At 29.9% G+C, this 27,868-nt stretch overlaps 1 protein-coding gene across 1 annotated transcript; it reads right to left on the bottom strand.

The window, feature by feature from the left end:
• Positions 1-57: 57 nt before the first annotated feature.
• Positions 58-27,868, bottom strand: LOC129962829 (uncharacterized). The gene is made up of 11 exons (XM_056076827.1): positions 27,509-27,868; positions 26,678-26,785; positions 22,448-22,552; positions 21,017-21,162; positions 17,903-18,024; positions 15,713-16,001; positions 12,384-12,497; positions 5,281-5,411; positions 4,150-4,372; positions 477-629; positions 58-134 (listed from the first exon to the last, which is right to left on the bottom strand). Exons 2-11 carry the CDS (start codon positions 26,770-26,772, stop codon positions 58-60), a joined length of 1,455 nt encoding a protein of 484 aa, XP_055932802.1. The 5' UTR covers positions 26,773-26,785; positions 27,509-27,868.

Raw genomic sequence — 27,868 nt, 5'->3', positions numbered from 1 at the left:
ACCATGATACAAAAGCAATTGCTCGGGTGGGGTAGCTGTTAACTGGCTTGTAAGCTTTCAGCACAAAGTATCGTTTTCAACATATATCATCCATGTTAGCATAAAACACGTACCACCGTTGTTAATATCTTCACCTGCCATTATTCAGAATTGAAAAGCACTGTGGAAATATAGTTCAACATCTTCGGCAATAGAGATAATTTCTTTCATCATCATCATAAAATTATAAATTATTTTAATTTTTCGTAGATGTTACATGCAAAAAATGGCGATTAATTATAAAAATAAAGAATAGCTAAATCTCAAGAGTTCTGTGAATTCTTAGCTGAATCGAAACGACAGAACTTTCCCTAGAAAGGATGAAAGGAAAAGGATATGTCTAATTAAATAGTAGAGAAAAAAAGATTTTTAAAAATAATAATGAAATGCAAAAATAATAATGAAATTAAAATAGAGTAATTTAAGTTTCCTCATACCAAAAAATTCGAGATAGCCTGATGGTAAAATTTCAATTTCGGGACCGGAGTGCCCAATATATTTCAAATCCAATTCCTTCGAAGAATCGCAGTGTGCGAGATTGTGATGCGCGCTAAATTTGTCGTTATCAAATGCACTCTCGTTGATGAAGCCTAAAAATTTAGTGGGAAAAGGGACTCATTCACTTATAATTTTTATCCTTCGGAATTCATAGTTTTTATCAACTCGGAAATTTATAGAATTTTTATTGCATTTTCCATCTTTATCGTAATTATTCTGATAGGCAGTAACACTCCGTCATGATGATAAGGAATCAAAACTTGAAATGTACATTTTTCTTTTATATTCATAAAAAAAAAAAAAAAAAGTGTACTTTAAAGTGTGTATCTTATTGGATTTAATTTTCATCAAAATATTCAAGATTTTAATCATTTAGCTTAATGAGATTCGAAAGCCAATCGATCTTTAAAAAATTAAAAATTCGATGTCTATGAAGTTAATAAAATGCTTATAATAGGATTTTTTTTTTTTTTTTTTTTTGTACAGATTTCCTTTAAAAAAAATATTATTATAAAGAAAGTTTGCGCACTATGCAACTGAAATATTCAAACATTAGTATCAATGTCGTCGGTTTTAGATGTCTTTTTCTAAAAAGGAAAAATAATTTAATCATGTCCATTGTGTGTATAACTTGTTTTTTTAATGAAATAAAATAACTGAATTGTTTTATGTCTGTATTAAAAGTGACTCTTTTTTTTATGCCCAATATTGATTAAATCAATAAATTCCACTTTTCTGTCAATGATAGTCACAAAAGTTTCAAAATATTCGCGATCTGTTTTCAAGTTAAAAATATTCATTATGTAGAACGATATTTTTTGAAGAAAATGGAAAAAATTACAATGATTTATTATTTAAGAATATGGCACGGTGTGTATTCAGTTTTTATTTATTTATTTCAAAAATTAAACGAATAATAAAAGCAGAAAAGATACTCAAACAGAAATAGTAATATGTTCGACGGCCTATTTATGCTGTTATGAAAATATGCTAAATCGTGTTCTGAATTTCAAGAATAAAATTCTGAAGATAGCATTTCAAAAAAATCACTCTCTGGAATTTTTCAAAGTTTTATTACTACTTCTGAGCAATATTTTGTATTCGCCAAATCATATCTGGAATCCATTTTTCCTCACATTAATGAATGCTAAAATTTTTCTTTTTCTTAAAAACAAAATTTACTGAGATGTATTTCTTATTATAACTACCGAAAGTGCAATTTGGTATTTAAACCAGCGGGAATGGACCCCATAATTTTCTCGCAACAAAAGTGTTAACCCGAGGATGCCTTGCGTAGCATTAGAGTACAATAATTACGAACCTTCTTATACCATATATCGTCTCCTCCTTGGCGAGTTATTCGACAATTAATCTCTGACGTGCGGTTAATAGTATCCAAAAATCATATCTATGTTTTAAATGCCTTTTATCACCAGATTGTTACAAACATTTGATCCAAAACTACATTTGTAGTCACAAAATCCCATACAAAATTTGATTCATTTAAATAATTCCATTTTCGAATTATCGGGTTTACATGTTTCTGAAAGTAAAGACCGACAGACAATCAACCCTTTGTTAGATTTGGCATAAAATTCCATAGATGTCTAGATTAGAGATGTTAATTCTGCTTTCCGAATTTTTTTTAGGTCTATTGTTTTTGTCGTTAACTTATATTCGAAGAGCTGGACAGGCAACTTTTAAACAAAATAGAGATAGAAATCTATAAATTCGGTATAAAAGCCGTTTATCAAATTTCATCCGTGTAACTCAAAGCGTTTTTGAGTTATTTTTTGTCTCATACAGACAGACATTTTCCAAAAATGTGTTTTTCAAACTCATGGAGTCTAAAACGTGGAGATTTGTCAAAACCTTGAGCTCGAATTTTATGACGATTACATTACTTACTCAATATTACATATATGAGAAAGTAAAAATCATCATTTTTCACCTCTAGGTTCCCGTTTCAACAGCTTTGCTTTTTTTCTTATTAAATTATTTTTTTATTTAAACAATTGTCATTTCCTCCTTTTTAAATTTGAATTTTATTAGGTCCCTATGTACTTCTGATAGATTCTCAGTTGCGAAACTGAAAAATTGTTGATTCTAAAAATCGATTTTTTCTCATTTGAATCTACCTTTATGGATCCAAGTTTCTCTTATCCGTATGAAATAGAAGCTTTGATAGTAGAGTGCTTACTTGTCATTCACTCATTTAATAGTGTTCCAAAATTACAAGAATATCTCTATATAGCTTCTACCTGTAGTTTCAAAGAGGAAAGCAAATTAACCCTTTCTAGGACCGTGGGAAGTATGCTTCCCACCAAATTTATCAATTTTTGTATGAATTTATGTAGGTTGGCATCAGTTCTGCCAAATTTTTTTAGAAAGACAGAAACTTAGATGCTTCAGTTCTTTATCTTACCCAAAATGATGTGTCTTAATTTGTTACTTAATTATTAATTAACCAAATTAATTAATCAAATTAAATTTATCTAATAAGTTAAATGAATCTCTTTTCTTATTCTAATTTCAAGCCTAAAAATATTTTAACATAATATGACTAGAAAAAAAAATGGCCCTTTAAAGGGTTAAAGAAAAAATTCGAAGTGTCTTAATTACTGAGGAAATAAATAAGCAGTTGTTCCATGAATTTTAACAATTCAAATAATTCATACAGCAATACAATTTCTTTATTGAAATAATAGTTAGACACCCCTTCACTCACCTTACGAAGTATGTAATTAACCGCATAAACTGAGTTAAGTGTTGCCTTGCCATCACCGAGGAAATAGGAGAATGTCGTCATGCAGTTCATAACAAATTAAATATTATCTCTTATGCTAAGTTTCAATCATTTCTATCCTTGAGTTTTAAAAAAATCATTTTTGTTCTGAGAATTTATATGTCAGATTTCTTCCATATTGGAATTAAAAACTAAAACATCTAAGAGTCTTCTGTCAATAGAATGTGCGATTGTGATATAATTTATCTTATAAATAATTAAATAGTATATACTTATAAGAACCTTTATTTCATTGATAAACTATTAAAATTCAAAAATTGCTTGGAAATATTAATTAAAAAATTAACTTATTTACAAAGAGCGAATTGGAGCCTTTATATAATTTTGTTCAATTTCAAAAGTATTGTATGTAATCTTATGTTCTCGACATACAGAATATATTCTCAATTTTTCACGAAAAGTATTTCAAGCGGAAGTTGTGAAAACCCTAACAACCTTGATCCGGCCATAATAAATAATAAGAAACAAAACAATTTATACAAAAAGCTTTTTTTTTTTTTTGATAAATTCGACATAATATTCTATAATAACCAAAATAAATTCATTTATTTCTTTGAGTACAGATCTTAAGAAATAATTCTTAATCAAATCAATAAATAAAATTTAAGAAAGGGGTATAAATAGCTTTACTTTGAACAATTTGTCACAACAATCAGCAAAACAAATTGTTTAGCTTAGCTATGTTTTTTTTAATATAAAAAAAGATTCAAAACATTATAATGAAAGAATAAGATCTTAATAATATAAACGTATTCAAATATATTTTTCATTTTTTATTTCTCTTTCAGAGTCAAATAAAATGGGACTCATGATCATTTTTTGCCAAATTTTACCAAGAACTATGAAATCGCCTTCATCATTTGCCAGTGGAACTGATACGACTTCCGCCGTACTTCCTTCGTTCATTCCGTTTTCTATTGCTATGTCGACCGACCCTAGCGCCAAGCGCATCCGGCCTGATTTCATTATTTGAAACTTCCCTAATGAACCTTCGGGCATATCTTTCAAGCTGGTTCCCTTCGATTCATCCTGAAAGTTAAATAAATAGTAAAATGTAAAATAATCATCAGAATCATGTTATTTTTAATCATTATTTAGATATAACTGCTGTTAATAGATCTATATATTTTATCGATATCGATAGCTGTTTATATACAAGTTTATACCTGGTAAAATAAATGGATGAGTAAAATTTGTTAGTAGCACACAGCCCTTCAAAAACTGGCAGGCCATTATAATTTTAATATGGCACAATAAGGACTCAAAAATTTTTATTTTAAAATTTTTATTATGCTAATCAGCTGAATGAAGCTGTGGCTACATTTCTAAAAATTATATTTTGCAATAAATAACACATTTATACGCTATTATTTTAAAATCTACGGCAACCCAACGTGAACTTCTCACTTTAAAAACGTACTTTTAATATGTCGTTCAAATTGTACTGTTTATTTAATAAAAATTTTGGATTTAAAATGCTCTATAATGTTTATTAAAATGACATAGTTTCAAATTGTTTCCAAAATTCTTGAATTTTTAATCTGTATATTAAATTTACTTAATGTTATTAGCTAATTTATTTTTTTATTAAAACTTATGCTTTAAAAATAAATCTTTATTTCCATTTTTTTGTTTTTAAAATGCCATTTCCTCTTGTGCTCATTATCAAATATATTTAGTTTTTCTTGGGAAGTTTAATTTGTTTAAGTTGAGGATTTTTATTATGATTCTGTCAGTTTTAGACAAATCAAATTCCACTGTATTAAAATGCACACAGTCATAAATAATTTGCTTATATAAAATAAATTTATTCAAAATGTATGAAAAGAGGTACCAAGATTTATCCTATGGCCCTGTCTCCCATCATATTAGAATGTATAATTACTTTTAAAATAATCTAAAAGCATACAAAAGTTACAACAATTTTATTCACTCACTTGTGTATTTTCAACTTTTACGCCTTGCCCAGATGAACTTTTATCCTTTTTTGCTAATTGATTCGAACTCTCGTCGCATATTTTGAAAGGAAGGCAAGAAGAAAGTTGGAAGAGAAGGAACATATCGTCCTCTGTATCAAAAATATTCAATATCAAAAAAAAGAAATTTAAAATTTACAAAATAATCCAATAAATTTGTGAAATCTGTAAGCATTTTAATAAAATAATCATGCTTGTCATCAGATTCAAGAATTAAATATAACGTAAAGATTATCTTCAAATAGAGATATAGATTAAGTTCAACGGTAAAAGACGAACTTTAAAGAAAGGTCAGTTATGTTTCAAAAGATCATTTCTGCACTTGGAGATGTGGTCAGCGTACAACTCAGTGTACGATTGTTCAATGGGTAATAATGAAATAATGAAAAGAAAAGAGCATAAAATTAAGGCGAAAACCGCTTGGTATGATAATCTATGAGTAATTCTTATCAGTGGCGTAGCGAGGGTAAATGGTTCCTGGGCAATAACAGTAGTTTCGTCCCCAACCCTCATCAGAGTTTAGCAAGTTGTAAATAGTGCCCAAAATATTTTTTTTTTCGCACTCTCATCAAATGTAACTTTTAAAATGTCAAACATCTAAAGGTTTTGCTTTCAATGTTAATTTTTCAGTCCCTAAGACAGCATCTGTTGCTCTTGTCGGATTTTTAATTAATAATCACATATTTCAAATATATAATTTTACTGGACATCACAGAAACACTAATACTTACAACTTACATACCAATTAATTGTTGTCATATTAAGTATGCATGGCATGTATCCTAATTCATTCCACCGAATAATTCAGTTGTAATCAGAGTTATAAGCTTTTGATTATGTTATAGTTAAATACACCATAGTATTCTTGCCATTTATATTCTCTTTCCCTATTGTCGAGACGCCAATGATTCATCTAGTGCGTTGACCTGGTGGTAAGGTCTCGGCTTTGGAATCGGAGCGTTGCAGGTTCGAGACCCGATTAACACCGAAGATCCGTCGTGAAAGCAGGTGTAGGGCGCGTTAAATCAGTCGGGATCAAAAGTTCTCTCGCTGGTGTGGTGCGGAAGTTCGGAGAGGTGGTATACCAGCTCAGGTGTGGTCCTCGTCATCTGACAGCGATTCAAAATTACGAGGTCCGTCCCGAAATAGCCCTAGTGTTGCTTTAAAACGAGACGTTAATATAACTGAACCGAGCCATTCATACTTCCAAGAATATACGAAAGGTTCATCCGTCGAGTTTTCAAGGTTGGCAACAGAGCCGGATTAAGCACTCACTGAGCCCTTAGGCATTGTAAGTCTCTTGACTGCTTATCCTCAAACTAAATTAGGTAATTTATAATATTTATTGGAAATTTGTATACAAGCAGTTTTAAGTAATTAATTTTGGATTATAATGAAGAAGACTAGATTCAGTATTTCAACTATGAAAGAACTCAAATTTTAAAAAGTGAACAAAATAATTAAAACAAAGCAAAACCCTTTGACACTATCTAAATGCTATTTAATTACAGGATCAAACATTTTTCTATTTATGATACTTGATTTCATTTGAACAAGTTCGTGTGTATGACCTCAAAAAATAAATTTCTCCAAAAAAAATGAAAAAAAAAAAAATCTAAATATTTTGGTGGTCGCCAGAGCTGGGAGGGGGGAGGCTAGGCAGTTGCCTACTTCGCTAATCTATTAATCCATACCTGGTTAATAACAGGTATGAGTTCAGCCTACAATGTCAATTCAAATGCTGATACCGAAATTGTTGTGCATCATATTGGGATATTACTCGAGGGTTTCATGGCGCCCACAGAATGACAACATCGATTGTCACCGAGGGTTTTCTGAAGCCAGAACATCGTCCGCTTAAAACGTTGTTTCATCCGCGGAGGAAAAGAAAGGGAAAAAACTAGACCGGAAATTCTGCCTGTGGTTATAGCCATTTGTTCCATTTTCTGGCGATTCTTTTATGGGCGTTCATTCAAGTTGTAATTCTATGTTTACGTAATATGTTAGTGTATACCTGGATCTCATCAAAATGCTTTCTAAGATCCTATTAATTTGTTCTGTATATCCCCTAATAAACAATGTTTTATTTTTAAAACACCAAGGACGATAACAATAGCTGTTCATAGATATGAAAAGATTAAAACTATAATGGGACATGGAGAGACAGTGAATAAATTTAAAACGATTGTTGATGATAAGAGATAAAATTCAATTTACCAAATTCTGTATGGTTTGTTTTCAGAGACAATTTCAGATACAATTTTCAAGATAACGAATACGTACAAGATAATTCAAGAATAAGATTGATTTGATTTTCCCCTAAATGAATTTTTACTCATTTTAAGTATTTTGAAGAAGTTTCATGTGCAATTTTTAAATAAGCGGATGTGGCCTCCCTGGAACTTCCTCGCATGGTTCCTATTAACCATATATTCAAAATATATGTTTATTCACTTCCCCTATTCTCATAATAAACATTTAAGATTTTGTGCAAAGCCATGAACGGTTAGATTTTTTTTTTTTCAGACTTGAGCACTTTGTGCATCATAATAATGAATGTCGAGTATTAAAACCAAAAAATTAAAACCAAAATTTGGCTACAATTTTAGTAATAATATCACTTCCTTTGAATAGATTTAGTTCAAAATTCTACAGAAATTTATAAATTTGGTATTATTCACATATTCCAAATTTCAATCAACTAGCTCAAAATATTTTTCATTTATTGCATTCATAGACAAAAATAATTCCAGTGCTTTTCGGACTCGGAGGGCACTGAAATATCGAGATTGGTTAAATTTTACCAGTTACAACACTTTGTGTACTTTGTGCATGAGAAAGTAAAAAAATAAGAAAATCGTGGTTTAGAATTAAAATAAATCTCAGAGTTAATAAGTTATTTCTTTCATCCTTTGAGAGAATTTACTGAAATATCACCGCATTCTGATGGTTTGTTATTAGTTTCTGTTGGTACATTTTAAAGATTAATTTCCTAATGAATAAATATACAATTAGCAAAAACAATTATAATTTTAAGAATTCTGATTTTAAACATGCATTAAACAAAAGAACACACAATAAAGGCAAAAAAAAATATTTTAAATGCGATAGGTATTAACAGTCTCTTATTCAAAACGTAAATAGAAGAAGGACAGTAACAATTAAAAATGTTTAATTCGAGTCTTCAAATGAACTTCGTTGTTTTAGATTTCAATAAAACCATTTTTATATTTCCGTTTCTGTGTCTGTCTGTGTATATGTGAGCCCTAACAATTAGAGTTGCAAAGGACAATGTGGTGAAAGCTTATAAGCCAGTTAACAGCTACGCTACACGGGCAATTGCTTTTGTATTGTGGTCATGTTACTGGGCTGCGAACCACAAGGGATCCCAGGTTCTATTCTCACTCATACCAATTCGCCACAACAATATAGATAATATACCCATATATAAGCCTTTTATAGAAATTGTATTTTTTAAATCAAATTTTGGACGAAATTTACTATCAAAAAGCTGGCTAATTATTTGACCTCATTCACACAAACTGCCCAACAACATTGCTGTGGTATTTTCATAGTAGTTTCCGACATTTAGGTTGTTAAACAACATTGTGGAAATCACGTATAATATTTTGGTGCTAATAGAAGAATGTATATGTATGCGATAATTCTCAAATAAAACAAACTAAATAAATGAAATTCGGATATCACAAAATTTGTCAATTTTGGAACCAATGGAATGAAAGGAAGAGGTACTATTTCCAAACACAGGAGCGCTTTTCTCAGTTGTAATATAAAACTACAATGAAAGGGATTGTATTTATGAATATCTTCTTGCGTAGCATATATACTGCCGTTTTCTTTTGGTGAAAATATTATATAATCTTCTTTTTAATCATTGCATTTCTCTGCACATGTCTCCCCTTGTACCATTCACGTACAAGGGGAGACATGGCATACATTTTTAATTATTGCGTTTATTTACCTGCTTATTACCGTTTTGGCTATTATTTGCATGTAGATCAAATAAGCTGAAATTGTTTTGTTTTTTTAAATATTTAGAAAAAAAACCAGAAAAAAAGAGCATAATAAATAAATTAATATCAATAAAAAGTTTGTTTTTTCAATTTTAGAATGCAAAACTCGGTTAATAGTTGCCGATTTGAAAGAAGAAGGGCATCGAAATTATGGAAATCAATCAATTGAAATACTCTCCTCTCGATTTTCTCATGTATATATCCTTGATTTGGAGAGTATTATGCATTGAAATATAATTATGAGAAATGGATTTCTTTCCATCGACTATTTGGATATGAAATTATATAAAATCCATGTACTGAATTTCCTTTATTGAAGTGGTTTCATTTTTTAATTATTACATTCGATACAAACGAATAACAGAAAAAAAAAACAGCATATCATATTTATGAAAAATTTTGATGGAAATCTATATTGTGGTATAAAGATCGAATAGAAAATTTTATCAGTCTAACTTGTTGTGTTTTTGAGTTCTTGTATTCACTGATTGAAATAATTCTAACGTTTGTAATGTTAGACTTAGAGATCTATAAAATGGATTTTCATCAAAATGTCAAATTCTTGAACATATAGTTTGTATATATCTTCTACGAAAAAGTAGAAATTTCAACAAACTACTAATGGAAACAGCAGTATTGAATAATTTCAAATTATTTTTCCCGACGAAATTATTTTGTATTATAACACTTAAGTAAAAAAAGGAAAGTCTTTATCACCTGTTACAAATTACTTGAGAAAATGTAAGAGGAAATCGAGCGAGGTCATTGTCAATTTCGATTTCATAAAGAAAGGGCCCTTGAGCTGGTTTCATTCCCAGTATTGTAAAATATATTTAATAAGTAGGCCAATATCTGAATTTCAATGAATATTCAGAAAAGAGAAATCCTCCACAGAGTATTCTCAAGGCTCTTGCTGTCAGTATGAGTGGAAAAATAATCAGAAATGTTTTCTTGCAGATAATCTCCTTGCGATGAAATAATAATGGTTCACACATTTATTAGTCACATCAGTGATTACTAAATTAAAGCTCTAAAGGCTAGAAATATGAATTAGAGGAAGAAGATTGTGAGTTGCATCCTTACCTACATTATTCAACACTTGGCGAAATGATGTGTTCTAGTGACTAAGGCTAAATGATACCTAAGGAATAGTATATATTCTTCAGTCCACCTATTGTCATTCTTAGACATTTAACTTCAAAATCAAAAGATGTGGTGCTTGTACCCCTCTTCCCCGTCACTCTCACTCAGATTGCGCTTGTGGAACTATTTTTCACAATTTTAACCATATTTCACTACGTCTAATAAGCACTTTAGCAATGAATGACTGACTGTTGGCTAATTGACCTGATGGACGATTTCTAGATTTTCCTCCAAATGAAACACAATTGTGGACATCTTTCCCTTGAAATACTTATAAAAAAACTATTTATTCCCAATAAAGTGAACAGCAAGATCAATCTCTCCAAAGCATGTCATAAGAGATACTTCAAAAAATATTCCTTGAAAATTGACAAGTTAAGTTGAATCTTTCGAAGACTGCACATTGAACTTTTCTATTTGTACCTCCAAATTAATATTAACCAAGTTCCTTTCAATTCAAAAAATGCAATCAATTCATCACGGGATACTAACCTTTTGTTCCCTGTCTGCACAAGTTTGGTTTCCTGATCACTGCGTCTGTGAGATCAAAGACGATCCAAAAAACTATGCAACTGCTACCTTATAACAAAAATCTTTCATTTCTTCAAGTACGAAGAAGGAAATTTTTCGATTTGGCGCCAAATCACAGTTCAAAACAAAAGATCAGAGGATCATGTGGCTTTCATAAAATCGAAGGTATGATATTATCTTTAATTAAGAATGGTTTTAATCTTCAAATTAAGATGTTGCCTTTAAGCAATATACCCAATTTTGTTTTCTAAAACATAATGAGAATAAGTTTGAAGTTCTATTGCTTGTTTTTACTAGTAGGAGATATTCAGAAAATGTGATTAAATAAATTTACAACGTGCACATGACAGCACAAGTTCCGATGAAAAAAAGGAATTTTTGTAATCCACTTAATGATTGCATGTTTTATTTTTACGAGTAACGTTGAATTAAACACGTTCCTACTTGAGCAGTAAGATATAGAAGTTAATATTTATCACTTTTATTTTCAGTCAAAGCCCAGATTGTAGATTTGAAGCAAGCTGTTGCATACTTTAAAAAAAATATACATGATTATTTATATATATTAAAATATGACATGTAAAATTCTTGAAACAAAACAGGAATTTTGAAAGATTTTTACTATTATTTATTCAGGAAATAAATGTCAAATATTTATGCATTAATTTCTAAAAAATCGGACATTTAAGGGTTAAATGTCTTCATTAATGACCCAAAATATTTATTATGGACTTTTTCCAATACATTTTATATGTTAAAATCATTAAAAAAAATTTTTTATCCTCTTATATCCAAGATGCTTTCTTAGGTCGAAAGAGTGCCCTTATCAGATCAATTCCATGCTGGTGGTTTAATAATATTAATGGTGATCCCCATGTATTCGAGCTATGTCAGGCTTCTATCTCAGAAGCTATCTAGGTGCTCGAAGGTCGCTTTGTTCAAAAGAAGATGTTACACTTTCCTTTTATCATTAAGTCTTTGATATATATATATGCGGCTAGATATGTCCGACCAAAAAGGATTAGATTATCGCCAAAATACATAAGGCCACGGTGCTGATTTTTGACATTCGCCACTAGTTGGATTTTTTTGCCGTGGGATTGGTTTGCTGTGTCAGATGTCGATGCATTGCTTGGAAATAACCGATATTTCAATACGGTAAGCCAAATATACTCCAAGAAATTTCAATTAGCGGTAATGTCGAACATCAGCACCGTTATTTTCTATATTTAGGAAGTGTTTATCAGGGTTACTGCATCCGCAACATCAAGATAATTCATAATTAATATACTATAAAATAATAATGTTAAAATATCCATTTGATTCTAATATAAGCATTATTATTGGAAATCATACCTTGTGATAGCTTCATAGCTTCCATTAAACTACAGAATGGGGGATCAGGTATTTCTTGCTTAGGTGTTTTTATCCAATTTCCCTTTTTCCAATCAGTCTCGTCTTCTAGTTCTTCTACATAGATTATAAGTAAATAAAAAGGAAAAACATTAATAATCCGATATAGCACCATAAGTAAAATAATGAAATTATGATTCTTTTTTCTGGTTTGTTGAGAATATAAATAATTTTATCCTCAATAATTTGATTCATTAATCATCTAAATCCATTCAGAGAAAGTCTGTTGGTATTCAATATAAGTTGACATAACTAAAACAAGAAAAATTAGGTCTAACCAGAAAATGTACATATCCAAGCCTTCGCACATGATTTTGTACTGGTTATCGAAGTGGACACAAAAAATACCCTTGAAAGAGAAACACAACTTGCAATAGCTAAATTTAACTCCTGGTGATCAGATAATGAACTTTCCATTTCCACAGAAAAAACAACCTATATTTCGTTCCGCAAAATGGCGAGAGACCTCAGAATCACATAGAACGAAGACAGCATCATGAGAACCAAATCTTTTAAATATCTAGGAATCCATATTGATGACCAATTCAACTGCCTGGAACATAAAGAAAAACACGGTGAAAAGGTTATTAAAATGCATCAAAGTCTCAAAATAATTGCTGGCAGCACATGGGGAATCTCTCAGAAACACAAAAGAGTTCTTTATAAGAGAGTAGTTGAGAGAATGCTCTCATATGGTTTTTCAACGTGGTGTCTAAACCTAACATACAGAATAAAGACGAAACTCTCCCATTTAGAGACCTTTTCTTCTCTATGTTTCTTATGCATATCCCACAACTCCAACGGCAGCGCTACAAATCATTCTCGACATTCCACCCCTGCACATGCAATTACAGTTTGAAGCTACACTAACTACAATATATCGCCTAAGAATCCCTCTTGCGCATAACATAACAGAAATCCAACCAGAAGAGCTATAGAAGAATGCAACTGATTGGTCTACTCACCCTTCACTACTTCTTCTCAATCCCAATCAAATGTCATTGGAAGATGAAGGAGTAAATATATCTCAAATGAACAACATCAATATCTTCACAGAAGTCTCGAAAATAGACCATGGAGTTGGAGCTGCGTTGAACCAATGATACCTGGTCCTATCACTGGTCTACCAAATTGGATGACAATAATACTGTTTTTCAAGCTGAACTCGCCGCACTTCATGAAGTAGTTAAATATGCATCTCAATTTCCAAACATCAATACTTTTAAAATACATGTCGACAATAGTGAAGTATCATGGCATTCTATAATCCAAAGATACAAATTAAATAGCAAGAGAAATCATTCGTCTCCTCCTTTCAAATCCAACAGTAAAAGTCTCATGGGTAAAAGTGCATGCAGGCAACGTAAGTAATGAAAACGCAGACTAATGGGCGAAGAACGCAAAGCGAAATGGGCAATTTTATATGCCAACAAAACTTCCTAAACCACATATAAAAGACCTACTCCGAAAAAACATGCTAGTGGAATGACAAAGATATTGGAGCAATAGTGATACAGGCATAAAAGTATTTAATATACTGCCTTCAGTTAACTTTTATACCACTAATTGGATTAGAGAGGATGTTATTTTCTTCTTTGAACACGGCCCTTTCCCTGCCTACCTCAACAGGCTCAATCTGTCTGAGAGTGATCAGTGTAGTTGTGGAGGGATTGGCACGGCACTTCATTATTCTACGGAATGCATCCTCACAATCTCTTAGCATATGAAAAAACCAACAACAAACCATGAATAAGAATAGCTGAAAAAAGTCGCCTGCAACTTCCTCTCCAAGCAAAAATATCCATAAGATAATTAAATTTATCTGTAAAAATAAAGATCTTTTCTTGCCTCCATAGCTCTCAACAACAAGTGCCTTACTCACAAAGAGTTGTGGGGGGGGGAGGTTGAGGGTAAGTGGAGGGGGGAAAGCACCAAAGTTTCTTCACTTACATTTCACAAATATCAATCAGAGTTCTCCTTTGTTACTATTAACCAAATTATTTTCCATCTGATTTTTATAACTGCATCCTCATCTACTATGTCCCGATAACAAGTGAACACAGAATTCTTGTGTTTTTTCATACATTTTATCTTTCTGCATATTATTATTCGAAATATATTTTCTTTAATTTTTCAAAGTTGAAAATCCTCGTAAACTGTTTCATTTATTATCGTTTCTTATATGTTTGTAAATTCTGTACATAGTTATTTTTGTTTTTTCTACTGTAAATATTTTGGTATTTAATAAAATTTCCGTAACATGCAGATCAAATCGTTTAGTGACCAGAATGGTTGCGGATACGGGGGTATGAGACGGCATTCTATTCTGTATGCTATATTGATAAAACTTGGCATCAGAATTTAACATCTGAAATGGAGATACCTATCAAATTTAGAATCAAAACCGTCGACGTATTAACGATTTATCGATTCGTACTTTCACATGCACATTTGAGCCAAATTTTGGTTTCAGTGTGGCGGAAAAAAAATACATATTCACTTTCTGGTGCTTATGTGATAATTGCATTCCAGTGATTAATCGCCAAGAGAAGTTTAATAGGCTCTTTCGTAACTATTATTTATCAATGGCATGAAATTAATATCATACATGTATATTTCTTAGAGCGCATATAAGAAAATTTCGCAGAGATGATTATGACTCCCACTGGTTTTAGCTATCGTTTCCACACACACACACACACACACACACACACACACACACACACACACACACACACACACACACACAAAAAAAAAAAAGACCATTCATTTCTTTAACAGATTTTGCCAAACTGGATATGTATCTAAAATTCTTATGATAATTCCGCAAGTCAAGTTTATCCGTTTAGCTTGAAGCGTTTTTAATTTATCTTGTTCATATACCTATGGGGAGGCTAACAGATTTTCCATGTTTCGATTTCGTCCAAGTTTGGTAAGAATTTACAAGATTTTACGATTATATGCTTAAATTCATACGCTTAGCTTGTTACATTTTTGACATCGTGTTGAGAGGCAAATGTAATTACAATAAGGTTTTTTTTTTTAACTCGAGAATATTATAAACTTAAGAATATGAAATAAATCAAGATTGAAGTTTTTGATGGTACTATTTTTCTTTATACTTTGCATAGGAAAAAATAAAATAAATAAACTTTTGAAGTAATTACTTTTTAAAATAATTTTAAAAGCTAAAAAAGCATCGATAATCTAATGTAAAGGTATTAATTTCACATGAGAATAATTGAAAATGAGAAAAATGATAATCAGCTTACTTTTAATTTTTGATTCAACATCTTTATTATCTACAATTTCCTCTTTAATTTTTGGTTTAGCATCTTCATTGTCGACGATTTCTTCTTTAATTTTTGGTTCGACATCTTCATTATCTAAGATTTCCTCTTTAATTTTCGGTTCGGCATCTTCATTATCTACGATTTCCTCTTTGATTTTTTGTTCCTCATTTTCTTTATCCAAGATTTCTTCTTTAATTTTTAGTTTTAATTCCCTTTTTATATACGGAAATCGTACTGGTTGCATGTTATTTTCGCAATCTAAACATGTCTAAAGAAAAACAAAACATATAAATAAGCATAATCTATCACAAAATATTTTAAATAGATATCATGTTATTTAAAATCTACTCTGTTTTGCGAGTGAGATTTTACTTTTTTTAAAAGGAAGATTTGGCAAGGAATATTCAAATAAAATTTCTCTCTTAACAACCTAATTGTGTGATTGCTAGAACAATGACTTCACCTTCTAAGGAAATCAATTCATACTCATTTGATACATGCCAAATGCTTCCCTTTGATTTCATTTTGTAATTCATTCTTTGTCTTATTGGAGTAAAGAAATACGTGATATCCGTTTCGTAGCAGAATAAGCAGCACTTGGGTTATAATATTTCTTGTCTTCCCCATATCATCAAAGGACCAATGGATTAGAAAGAGTACACAAAACTCGGTATATTTCATCTCATCGTTCACATTTGGCATTAAAGAGGCACAAATTCTCTAACATCGTGTCTCCATATCATCAGGGTCTTCTATACTTCTTTAACGCCATATAGTTGTGCTACTATCTGAAGTCCCATCACAGCATAAAAATACCGTGCTATTATATGTCAGATGACATGAGAATTGCATAAAAATACCATGCTATTATACGTCAGATGGCATGAGAATTGCATAAAAATACCATACTATTATATGTCAGATGGCATGAGAATTTTTTAAGTGACTAGAACATCGCGCGATCAGACTCTAATTTCATTTGAATTATTTATCTACTAACAGCATTATATCAATTTCTCAGAAAAAAATTTTGATATAAGAATAACGGGCTTTAAGGTAATATGACTTCAGAATGAATCTTTAAAAAATAATATAAAAAATTAAAATATTTAAAAAATAATATAAAAAATTAAAATATTTAAAAAATAATATAAAAAATTAAAATATTTAAAAAATAATATAAAAAATTAAAATCTTTAAAAAGTAATATAATAAAAAATATTACAAACATGTTTGTATATTCAGTTTAGTATAAATCATTTAGAATATGCCAAAAATGCTTTCAAATGTTTATCTGCCTTGAGTAATGTACAGCGAAATAAGTGCATTTTATTAAATCTTTACATTAGTTACAGTTCTTCTGCAGTTTATCAACGCATGTGATTAATTTAGTAGAATATCATTAATGAAAATTAAATTAAATTTACGATTGCAACAAAGTTATGGATATATGATCCTTTTGATGATCAACAATTATACTTTCTAGACAATAAAACAATTTAAATGTCTGGGAATAATAACCTCAAGTTTCAATGGCATAAAAAATGAAATAAAAAAATAGGGTACCCATTGTTAATAGTTATTTTTATATTCTTCGAAGCCAACTAAAATCAAAATAAATCAACATCAAAATAAAAGCGAGTCTATATAAGGCTTTGAAAAGATATTTTGTCCTTTATGGAAGTGAATATTGAAAGCTTAACAAAGAAGAAAAGGTCATGTTATTGATTTTTGAAAAAAAAAAATTGTAAAAAAGATCTTTGGGCCAATAAAATAAAATAATGTATAGAGAATTGCATATAATCCTGAAATTTATTTTTTTAAAATATGGCGAATCCAAAATTATTAAAATAGTAAAAGCATTTTGGTATTAGATGGTTGAGTCCTATTTATATATGATTCAGTTAATAAAGCAATTCAGTTAAGCATTTTCAGTTAATAATTTTTTTTATGAATAGAGAAAAAGCACTGAAGAGGAAGACAACCCACCAGATGGTTGCATAGTGTTGAATTGTTCTGTTGTTACAAAAATTATAGAACAAGATGTATCTACGTTAAATTTTCCAACAAAACAAACAAATAAGAGGACATTTTATTCTTTTAAAAGCATTAGATTATTAGAGGTTGCAATGCAAATATTCTTAAATATTTTCTTATGCACTGACTTACGTCCTTTTCATCATATTCTTCCAGCAGTAAGTTAATCTGGCTCGCATTGATTTTGGTCTCCATACCCATCTTCATCCTGGAAGATGATCTAGGAATTCTTTCATAATGCGGTTCCACGGTATCTGAAATATTTTATTTCAATCACAAAACAGTGAATTGAGCATAACATTTGTAAATAAGCTGTTTTATGGGATACATGCATTAACATCAGAATGCTAATGTCTATTTAAATTTAATAGTTACAACGCTGCAATTTTATATAAACACTTTTACAAGTGACGGTCCTCTTTTTCAAGGTCCTTAAATTAAGAAAAATTCCAACGATTCCTATGTAAATTACGGGTTTTTGAGTCAAAATAAATACGCTTCAAATAATTCTTGCCTGTATTTATAATGTCCGAAGCTTATTTACAATACTGAAAGCTTCAAATCATTCTTGCCTGTATTTATAATGTCCGAAGCTTATTTACAATACTGATTGCTGGTGTTATTCTTTTCTTTCATTTATGTTGCCTTTATATTGATTACTAATAAGTGCTATTTTTTTAACTCAATTTTTTTTTATTTCCGAAAGTGCTCATTAATCATTGCGATGTAAAGATTGAAATCAAATTAATTATTATGCAACGAAATTTTATTTCAAAATCACAGAGTATAATTTGAAAATAAAGGCACTTTAAAGAAGAAACGAATGCAAATGACTACACTCAAATTAGTATATTGCAGAAAAGCAAAAAAAAGATGGATATTTCTAAATGTGTTTAAAAAAAAAGTTGTACACAGAAAATTTCTAAAAGGTTTGCAAGGATTGGCTAAAATTTAGTATGTAATTCTGCATTACATATAATACAAGTATCAATCATAATATGTTATTAAAATTGTGCCTCGATGATATGCGAGAATTGTAAATACACTTTGTAATCTATAATCTTCATTACTTGAAAAATCCCCGATATTTTTGAAAAAATGATAACCCTCTAAATTAGAGAGAAATGTTTGCACCACCAACTAATTTTAAACGTATTAGAGCACAATGTATAATGGTTAAAGATATCAGCACAATAGATTAACAATTAAATAAAAACTCGAGACGAGACCCACGGATAGTGAAACTGAAATTATCAAACAGCCATTACAACCTTGTATCATTTGAAAGTCATGAGTATTAGAAAATTATTCCAAAAAAGTTTGATCTTTTAAAGAAAAACTCTTCATGCGAAATAGAGTAATTTTGCTATTGTTATTATTATAATGTATCTCTTTCTTTCCTTTTTTTTTTTTTTTTTCGACATAAAAAAAATAGATTTGTTTAGAGGGTAGCCGGTGCAGATATGCTTTCAGGCAACTGATATTTTATTTTCTGGATCTGAAGAAAAATTTACACTCAGTCAGTTACAAGATTCTAGTAAGTCAGAGTGCGCATGTGCTGAAAGAGCGAACAATAGCAAGTTCTTGTCTCAATAGAACAAATATTTACTTCTGTACAGTTTCTACGCATACGTGATCTTATTGGATAGATTGTAGCTGGTTGAGTGTAAACCCTACATGACTGTGAATGCCGAATACAGAAACTCACTCTCGATATAGAATCAACCAAAATCAAGAGGGTTCAAACTCAGCACCTCTGATTTAAGTCCTGCACTTTTTTGAAACTACTGGAAAAATTATAAAACTTATACAAACAGAAATGAATTCAAATAACAAATATTGTCTTCAATGTAAAATGATCAGTAATGCAAATCTCAAATGCTTTCTTCCAATCATTTAATACAATTTTATTATTCTTGTCAAAATTAATAATTTGTTTAAATCATGCTTATTCGAACCCCATCAGAACACATGACAGACATTTATAATAGGCACACTTTAAATGCATCTGAAATAATTTATTTCTATGTATAAAGATTTCTTCGTTTTACAGGGATGCATTGCAATAGAATAGAGTGTGCTGTAGAATAGAATGAATTTCAAAAAGATATGCAAGATATTTTTACTTATAATAAAAGTGAATGTGTGCCTCTTTGTTGGTTCTCTATAGGTCTGAAGTATTAATTTGTTATTCATAATGTGTCATAATTAACATAAATATACACTTAATAAGTATCTAAATAATATATAATTATTTTAATTATGAATGATAGAAATAGTGAAGTATCTTTATTAAATCTCATTTTTTGCTGGATCATTTTGCCTAACGCTTTTTAATAGTTGAATGTAAGAACTGACTCACTAACTTAACTGGTTGTGAAGCATTCAGGACAATTTCATACTATTAATTCCTTAAAATGAAATTTAATGAATTGACTACTACCTGTTCGGTATGCTGTTCCCCCCCCTCCCCTCTTTCGTAATTAATCTCTTACTTTTTTTTTTTTTTTTGAAAAAATAAATATTTTTAGCTTATTAAAAATCAGATATGTTGCAAAATAAAATTGGTCTACACAACTAAATTAATGTTAAAATATGGTGGATAAACTAACTAGTCGAGGAAGGCGGTCAGGATCAAATTAAACCTTCTACGGGCACTTAGGCATTTCAAAACTCGTTGCCTTCTTTTACCTCCAATTTTGCAAAATCAAATATTTTTATTGATTTTAATTTAATCTTTGTATAACTAGTTTTCAATAACAAGTCAAATTACTTTCCAAAGAAGTTGGTTTCAGTATATCGCGCATAAAAAATTCTTATTGTTTATAATCAAAATGTAAACAATAAAAACGCTTCTTACCACAATCTAAATAATATTTGATAATAGGAATGGATATTTATTAAAATTAGGAAGCATTACTTTTTTTTAGAATTCAAAAATCACATAAAACATGAAAATGGTAATTAATTAGAAATGTTGCTAGAATAATGTTCTAAAATTAGATTTAAACTACACTTAAATTTGAATACGTTCAATTGCACTGCCTTTATAGGAAAATGAAAGGGAAAAATTCAGTTACTTTCAAAACGTTGCTAAAAACTAGAAATCTCGCCCCCCTCCCTGTCTCCCAAAGCTGTAGGACAAGATAATTTCCAATTTTGTCTATTTAATGGCCCGGACCTGAACACGGTTGGTAAATAATTAATTTCTTTCACAATATCAAAATGAATTTAATTCATATCAACCTTTTTTAAGCCTAAAGGCTGGTCCTTGTTCTAAAAAAGAGCCTTCGGTCTGAATATACACTCTTTGGCCTCTTCCACGACCTGAAAATTTTCGAAAATCTCTTCGATCATCTTTAGAGAATGTTGCCGCTACTTCAGATGGCTCTCTGCAAACAGAATATTTCATAAATTCATAGTTAATACCACATGTAGAAGAAAATTAAACATTTTGATGTACTACTTTTCTGTAAATTTTAAGTGAAATTTAAAAAGTAGGCATATTATTATTAGAAAAATTGAAAAGTAAAATGCATAATTATTTTTCTAATTCATTAAATAATTATACATTTCATTTCATGATCATTATATTAAAATATTTTAAGAATCTCATGTTTGTAAGCATTTGTTCTACCATCGCCAAACGTTTCACACATTTTCATAATTTTTTATATTATTCTAATCAGTTCGTGAAATTTAGAAGTCTAATTTAAAAAGTCTCATTTTTACTGACGGGAAAGGACTTATAAAATAAAAGAAACATTAGGTAATGGTTTTAGGCAACAAGTACCAGAAAAAACGAATGATACGTCAACAACCTTACATACAACAGTCATATGAAGACACAATAGAAAGTATAGGAACAAACAAAATGGAATTTAATGGTGCCAATGATTCAAAGCACAGAGATAATAATAATAAAAAAAATCATCCAGTCAAGCTGGATGGCAAGGGTTCCTTCACATCTAAATTACTATCTGGGGACATAAATTGTTGATGTTACAAACAGTCAAAATTAAGGCTTGAAAATAACTTTTAAGCTTCCAAATTCTAAGATATTGCAGTTATCGAAATACTTTCAATGCAGAAGTTGCTCGTCTTAATGAGGCGCTAATTTGGTTAATTGGATTTAGTTTTCCCGTCTTCAATAACAAGAAAGTAATAGCGAAATGAAAATTTCAACTCCCCACCATTTCCACCTCCTTTGAGCTAGGTGATCCATTTGCGAACTCTTCTGAGATTATTACATTTCTAACAACATATTCCAAACAAGTTAACAAATTTCAAGTAAGAGTGGTTTTGTGTTCTAGGTACCATGATCGGTGAAGTACTGTGGAAATTTTCCCTAAGTCTTGTCATGAGAACCATTATAATAGGTAGTTTTCCTATAAGAATCTACTTAACAGAAAAAAAAAAAGCAGTTTAGCTGTTGCCAAGGATTTGATGAACCAAATGAAACTCAATAAAAGAAGCTGAAGATGAAAACTTATTTATACTTATTTAGTTTAAAATGTTATAGATATTAAGGGTTAAAAATATTTTTACGCCAAACAACGCCATGTATATCATGTAATTGTAATATAGTTAGGAAATTCTCTGCTATCTTTTATCTAAAAAGTATTTTCTTTTCATAAAATTAACTAAAGAATAATAAAAAGTTCGCAAAATACTTACGGAGTTTCTTTCTTGATTGCTATACGCCTTTGAGGTATTTTTGGAGCTATCACTTTTTTGGTGGAAGATGCTGGTACAACATCTCTGATGCGGATGGGAGGTAGCCTTAATGAAGAAAAATTAATATTTTCAGATTAGTTTCCATTTTTAGTCATAAAAGGAGATTCAGCATATTTATGTATCATTCTACAGGATAGACCATTAGATCAAGAGCAGTGGTTGGCCAACTTATTAGTCAACAAAGCTATTTATCAACATTTCAACGACTGAAATATCTTTTGAGACCCACATTTTTTTAATTTAAATTATATAGGTATGTCTATTGTTATTCACCTAATTAAGGTACTCTTACGCTGGCTTTTACTACTAACGAAGGCTTCACTAATGTCGCTCGCGAACCACGATTTCCCGACCTCTGACCTAGAACTACCCAATTCGGCACAGATATAATTTATGGAATGAAAATGTGCACCTCAAAGTGAATTTTTTAAAATTTTAATTAGAATTTTTGTTAATTAAAAAATAAACGAGATTTTGACATAAGTTCCAAAAGATTTATTGCACAAATTTTTTACAAAATTTTAAATTTATTCTAGCTTTTTAACATTTTAAAATTAATTCTAGATGGATTAATTTAATTGTCGTGAAAACTTCTTTGATTCCATCACTTTTTCAAAGCACTTCTTTTGCTTAATTTTAATAATAGATTGTATTATCGCAATGAGATTCAAACTATTTTTATTATTTTATCAAATATTTAATCGCGTGATTTTCTACTATTGTTGAAAGAAAAGGGAGATTCTGCTTATTTTCTGAGTAGTTTCCATAAGGAATCAATAAGTGAATATTATCACGTTACACAGCATATACTCGCAACTTTTTTTTCAATATTTTTATTAAGATGTCAGGTGCCATGAGCATCACATTCGTAATGTGATTATAATGTCTTTTTTTTTTTTTTTGAAAAATTTTCATTTGTTGAGAGAATCATTGACATCAAATTATACATAGGAGATTCAACCCCTTGCGCTATAATAACGCGTCTGCTAATTGAATCGAATTATTGAAATTTTTGTATTTAAATCTGTTTAATTAAACATTTATTTAAATCTGAAATTAAGTAAAAATATAAGCAATATATATATATAACACAAAAAATCAATCAATATCTCAGGAGTCTTATGTTATCAAAGGGACTGAAATAATATTAAGTGCCTCAAATGGAATGCACCATCCAATTAAGAGATTAATGAATTCGTAAGTGAAAAGGCTAATTTAAATTAAAGGCAATCAATATTATAGGTGAACCATTGATCGCTTAACGCAATTAGTGAATACATTTTTCTATACAAAAAAAATAAATTTATTATTAAGACTTAGTCATACATAAAAATAAATTTATGCAATGGCGATATCGTGCAGTTAAATTGTCAAAAATACCTACTTTCTTCTTTCTCTAAATGATTGTTCCTGTTAAAATTAAACATTGTTAATTAATCGATATGCTCATGAGAAAATTTTGTTATCAAATTCTTGAGATATTACATAAATTAAGAAAGATATTCTTTAGAGCCCATAAAGTTGAAACGCTCAGTGACTCTGTTTTCAGTAATTATAAAAAAAAATGCTTTGTTTCAGTAAAAAATATTATTATATTAATTGCAGATTAATCCTTTCCACTTTCATTTAAAGCATAAATTCTACCGGAACTAACAGAAAATGAGAGAGATACATATTACGTTATGGCTGAAGGCCTTTATAATATTATGAGTGAATTACATGACTATCCAAATTGGAAGTTTTAAAATATTTTGATGAAGAAGTTATTAAAGTAGGAATTGCGTAAAATATTTAATTATTAAAATTTGAACGAACATTAAGATTGGCGAACCGGCTGGTCGCCAAAGGAGGCAAGTTATACAATAAAACTATGGGTCAAAATCTTTCAAGAAACTTTCCAAACAGCTTGAGTGGTCTCCCCAGAACTTTCTCGTATACTCTCTAATATACTTGGCATGCCAAAGAGCGCCTCGTATGACATTGGTATACAATAGTTACGAAATATTAATTTTTTTTTCCAGGAATTTAGCTTTTTAATTAAATTAATTGTTCCGTCCTTGGCAAGTGTTTTGGCGATTAATTCCTGGCATTCGGTTAATAGTATCCGAAAATCAAATTTGTATTTGAAATAGGTATTTCTCAATCAATTGGAATAAACATTTGACACAAAACTTCACCGATAGTCACAAAATCTCATATCTAATTTGCTATATTTAAGTCACTGGGTGTTTCAATTATCGCGTTTACTTAAAGTACAGACCGGCAGGCAGTTAACCCGTGATTGGTTTTAGCTCAAACTGTCACAGGTGTCTAAACTACACATGTTAAATCTGTGTACCGAATCTTATCTGTCTAGCTCTCTTCGTTTTTTAGTTATCGTATTAACTTATATTCGAACAGACGGACTTCCTCTGAACGGAGTTTACTTAAAATTTGATAGAAATCTGCAAATTTGGTTTAAAGACCGTATACCAAATTTCAACCGTCTAGCTCAAAGCAGTTTTGAGTGATCTTTGACGCAGATATACACGAATCTATTCCAAAAATGTGTTTTCCGAACTCGGTGAAAGTCTAAAAAGTGGAGATTCATCAAAATCTCGAGTTCGAATTTTATGACGACTACTATATTTTCTTTATACTACGTATACAAGAAAGTAAAAACTATTGATTGACTGCGATTGCTTTTCAACAAAATAAATCTGTATATATTGTAGAATTAAAAAGTAACATAAAATCACAATTTTAAAATTATTATTATTATGAAGAATAAGTAATATTTACTATTTAAAAATTACTTCCATTATTATTTGAAAATTATTTCCCATCAGTGGATTTCTTTATTAATTGCAACACATTTACAAAGAGAAAAACTTACCCATTTCTCATTTACATCTGTATGAAAACGAAATCAAATTTAAAAAATAAATCATATTCGTAAAAATATCAATGAGGGCAAAAAAATTGTGAATATCATTTTCAATAAATGAAAATAATTAGTTAGATTAATCTAAAAATAATACAGTACAAGTGAAACAATTCTGTAATTTTGGAGATTCAAATCAATAACAGCAAAACTTTAGTAATATAAAACCAGAGACGATATCTTCTGATGATATAGGCGAATGGCTAAGCGAGTTGAATGCAAAGTCATCAGACTAGTTTTGGCAAGAAACGGTTCAAGAGACTCTGGAGCTGTAAATTTGAAGTCGATCATTCTCACCAGTTCCATGCTATCATGGCCTGGTAATACACCAAAACTGAGCGTGTATATAGAAATCAAACGTGATTTGTGTTGTGTGGATTGGCATGGTATGTTATGGTATGGGGTGGGATGGAGTGGAGTGATCCATCGAATATCCAATCCTTCTGAAATTTCAATATTCCCATGTTTTGAGCACAGGGTGCTGCCGATCTCTATATACAAAAATTATGTAGAAAATAAATATTTAAGGAAAGAGAGATCTTGGAGTATATTTTAACATTGAAGCGACTGGCACGATGCGATTTCCATTGTCCCTATTAAATGCATGGGTAAAAAACTGGGTCGTAGGAAGAGCCAATGTATCATTTGATAAACATATGTGGTAGAATTCAAGAAAAAAAGACAAAATTGATGCAGCATTTTGTTACAAAACCCAATTGTATCAGGTTCTCATTTACGCTCGCTTCTAGCTACAGCACTACGCTATTTGAATGGTGTGAAGGGGTCATGGATGACTGATCTTCTGCTTGCCAGACTTTCATATATGGCAAAACTTTTTCTTATGAGTGTTTCGAATTATCCATCCACCAAGACTTCCTTATCAAGATATCTCGAAACATTGCAAGTAAGAGATTTTATGAAATTTATTAAATTCTTTTCGGAAGCTTTGCTTTATTATATTTAGAATAATCCATCTTCATTTATATCTAAAGAATTAAAAACTGTAAAAAAAAGAGAATTCTGGTATTCCTTTCATTTTTTTAGAAAAATGTCCAGACTAACATAAGAACTAATTAATAGAATAATATTGCAGAATTATAACTATCATCAATTAATCCAATATATTGTATAATTTCATTAATATTTACATATGAATATATATAAATGTTAAGTTGGAGTCCAAGGAAAAATGCATTTTAAATATTTACATACATTTTACACACTTTCTTTCAAAAAATATTTCTTACCTTCCACCTCGAACTCTAACTCCACCTCTCCGACTTATTGCAGTTTTTCGTATCATATCCAGAGTAATAGAACTATCAGTTCCATTAGAATCCATGTGTCAAGAATATCTGTATGGAAAATGCACAAATTTATAAACTAGATTCAAATTTGATCAACATCATGTTATTATTTTGTGTGTATGCCTGTTGTTAATACGAAGAAAATTCCTAAAATTAGAAAAAATTTTAAAAATTTATACGTAAATAATGCAAATCAGCACGGTAGTTTTACTTACTACTACTTTTAAAATGAAATTATAAAAAAATAAATTCGATTCACTGAAATTATTTATGCGCAATACAATTTATATTTATTATTTGCAGATTATATTAAATCCAAACAGTAATAAAATGAGCAATATTTGAACTTAAAACATTCGAATCTATCAAACAATTTTATTTCCAAACTGTCAACAAATGTGAAGTTTGTAAGCAGCGGAATAGTATCAATTGTAATTACATTTCTGCTATTCTAAAATTACATCTATTCCAGTATGTGTGCAGGAGTAAAATGATTAAAAGAATTCAATGAATTTGTAACAAAGTTGACTTCAGAAAACAATTGTTGCACATCAGAAACTTTAAAAAAAAAAAAATTGACAAAATTTGCGAGGAAAATGGCGAGGAATGGAAAATTTTATATCAGTTTTTATATCAGTATAAAGTTTTTTATCTTATTTTAAAAAAAGTTAGAAGAATACTCTTCTTCATTATTTTTTTTATTAGAAATAGAATGATTAAAATGAAAAAGTTTTTACTTTTATTAAATTATGATGGAATAAATGTTCATACCTGTATAAACAAATCCTGTAATAACTTTATTTTGTATTCCGAAAAGATATTCTAGGTCTCAAACTTAAAGTTATGCTTATTTGTAACAAATTGTTATTTTGTATTTTAACCACCGAAACAAATTAATTTAGTGCTGTGCGTTCAGTACAGATGTAGCACAATTCTTTTCCCCTTTTCTTGCATGATTTTTCATTCGCAAATCTATTTGTTTGGTTCTTTCCGATTGTGTCTTGGCGATTTTTCTGCCAATAAGATAAGTTCTATAAATGGGGTTTCATGCCATCTGCTCCTGATAGCACAAGAACTTTTTAATTAAAAAAATTACTTTATTAGTAAAAAAGCGCTTTCAAACATTAGCTC

This window comes from Argiope bruennichi, chromosome 3 (genome assembly GCF_947563725.1).
Source record: "Argiope bruennichi chromosome 3, qqArgBrue1.1, whole genome shotgun sequence".
Lineage (NCBI taxonomy): Eukaryota > Metazoa > Arthropoda > Arachnida > Araneae > Araneidae > Argiope > Argiope bruennichi.
This window is presented reverse-complemented; position numbering and strand designations above follow the sequence as displayed.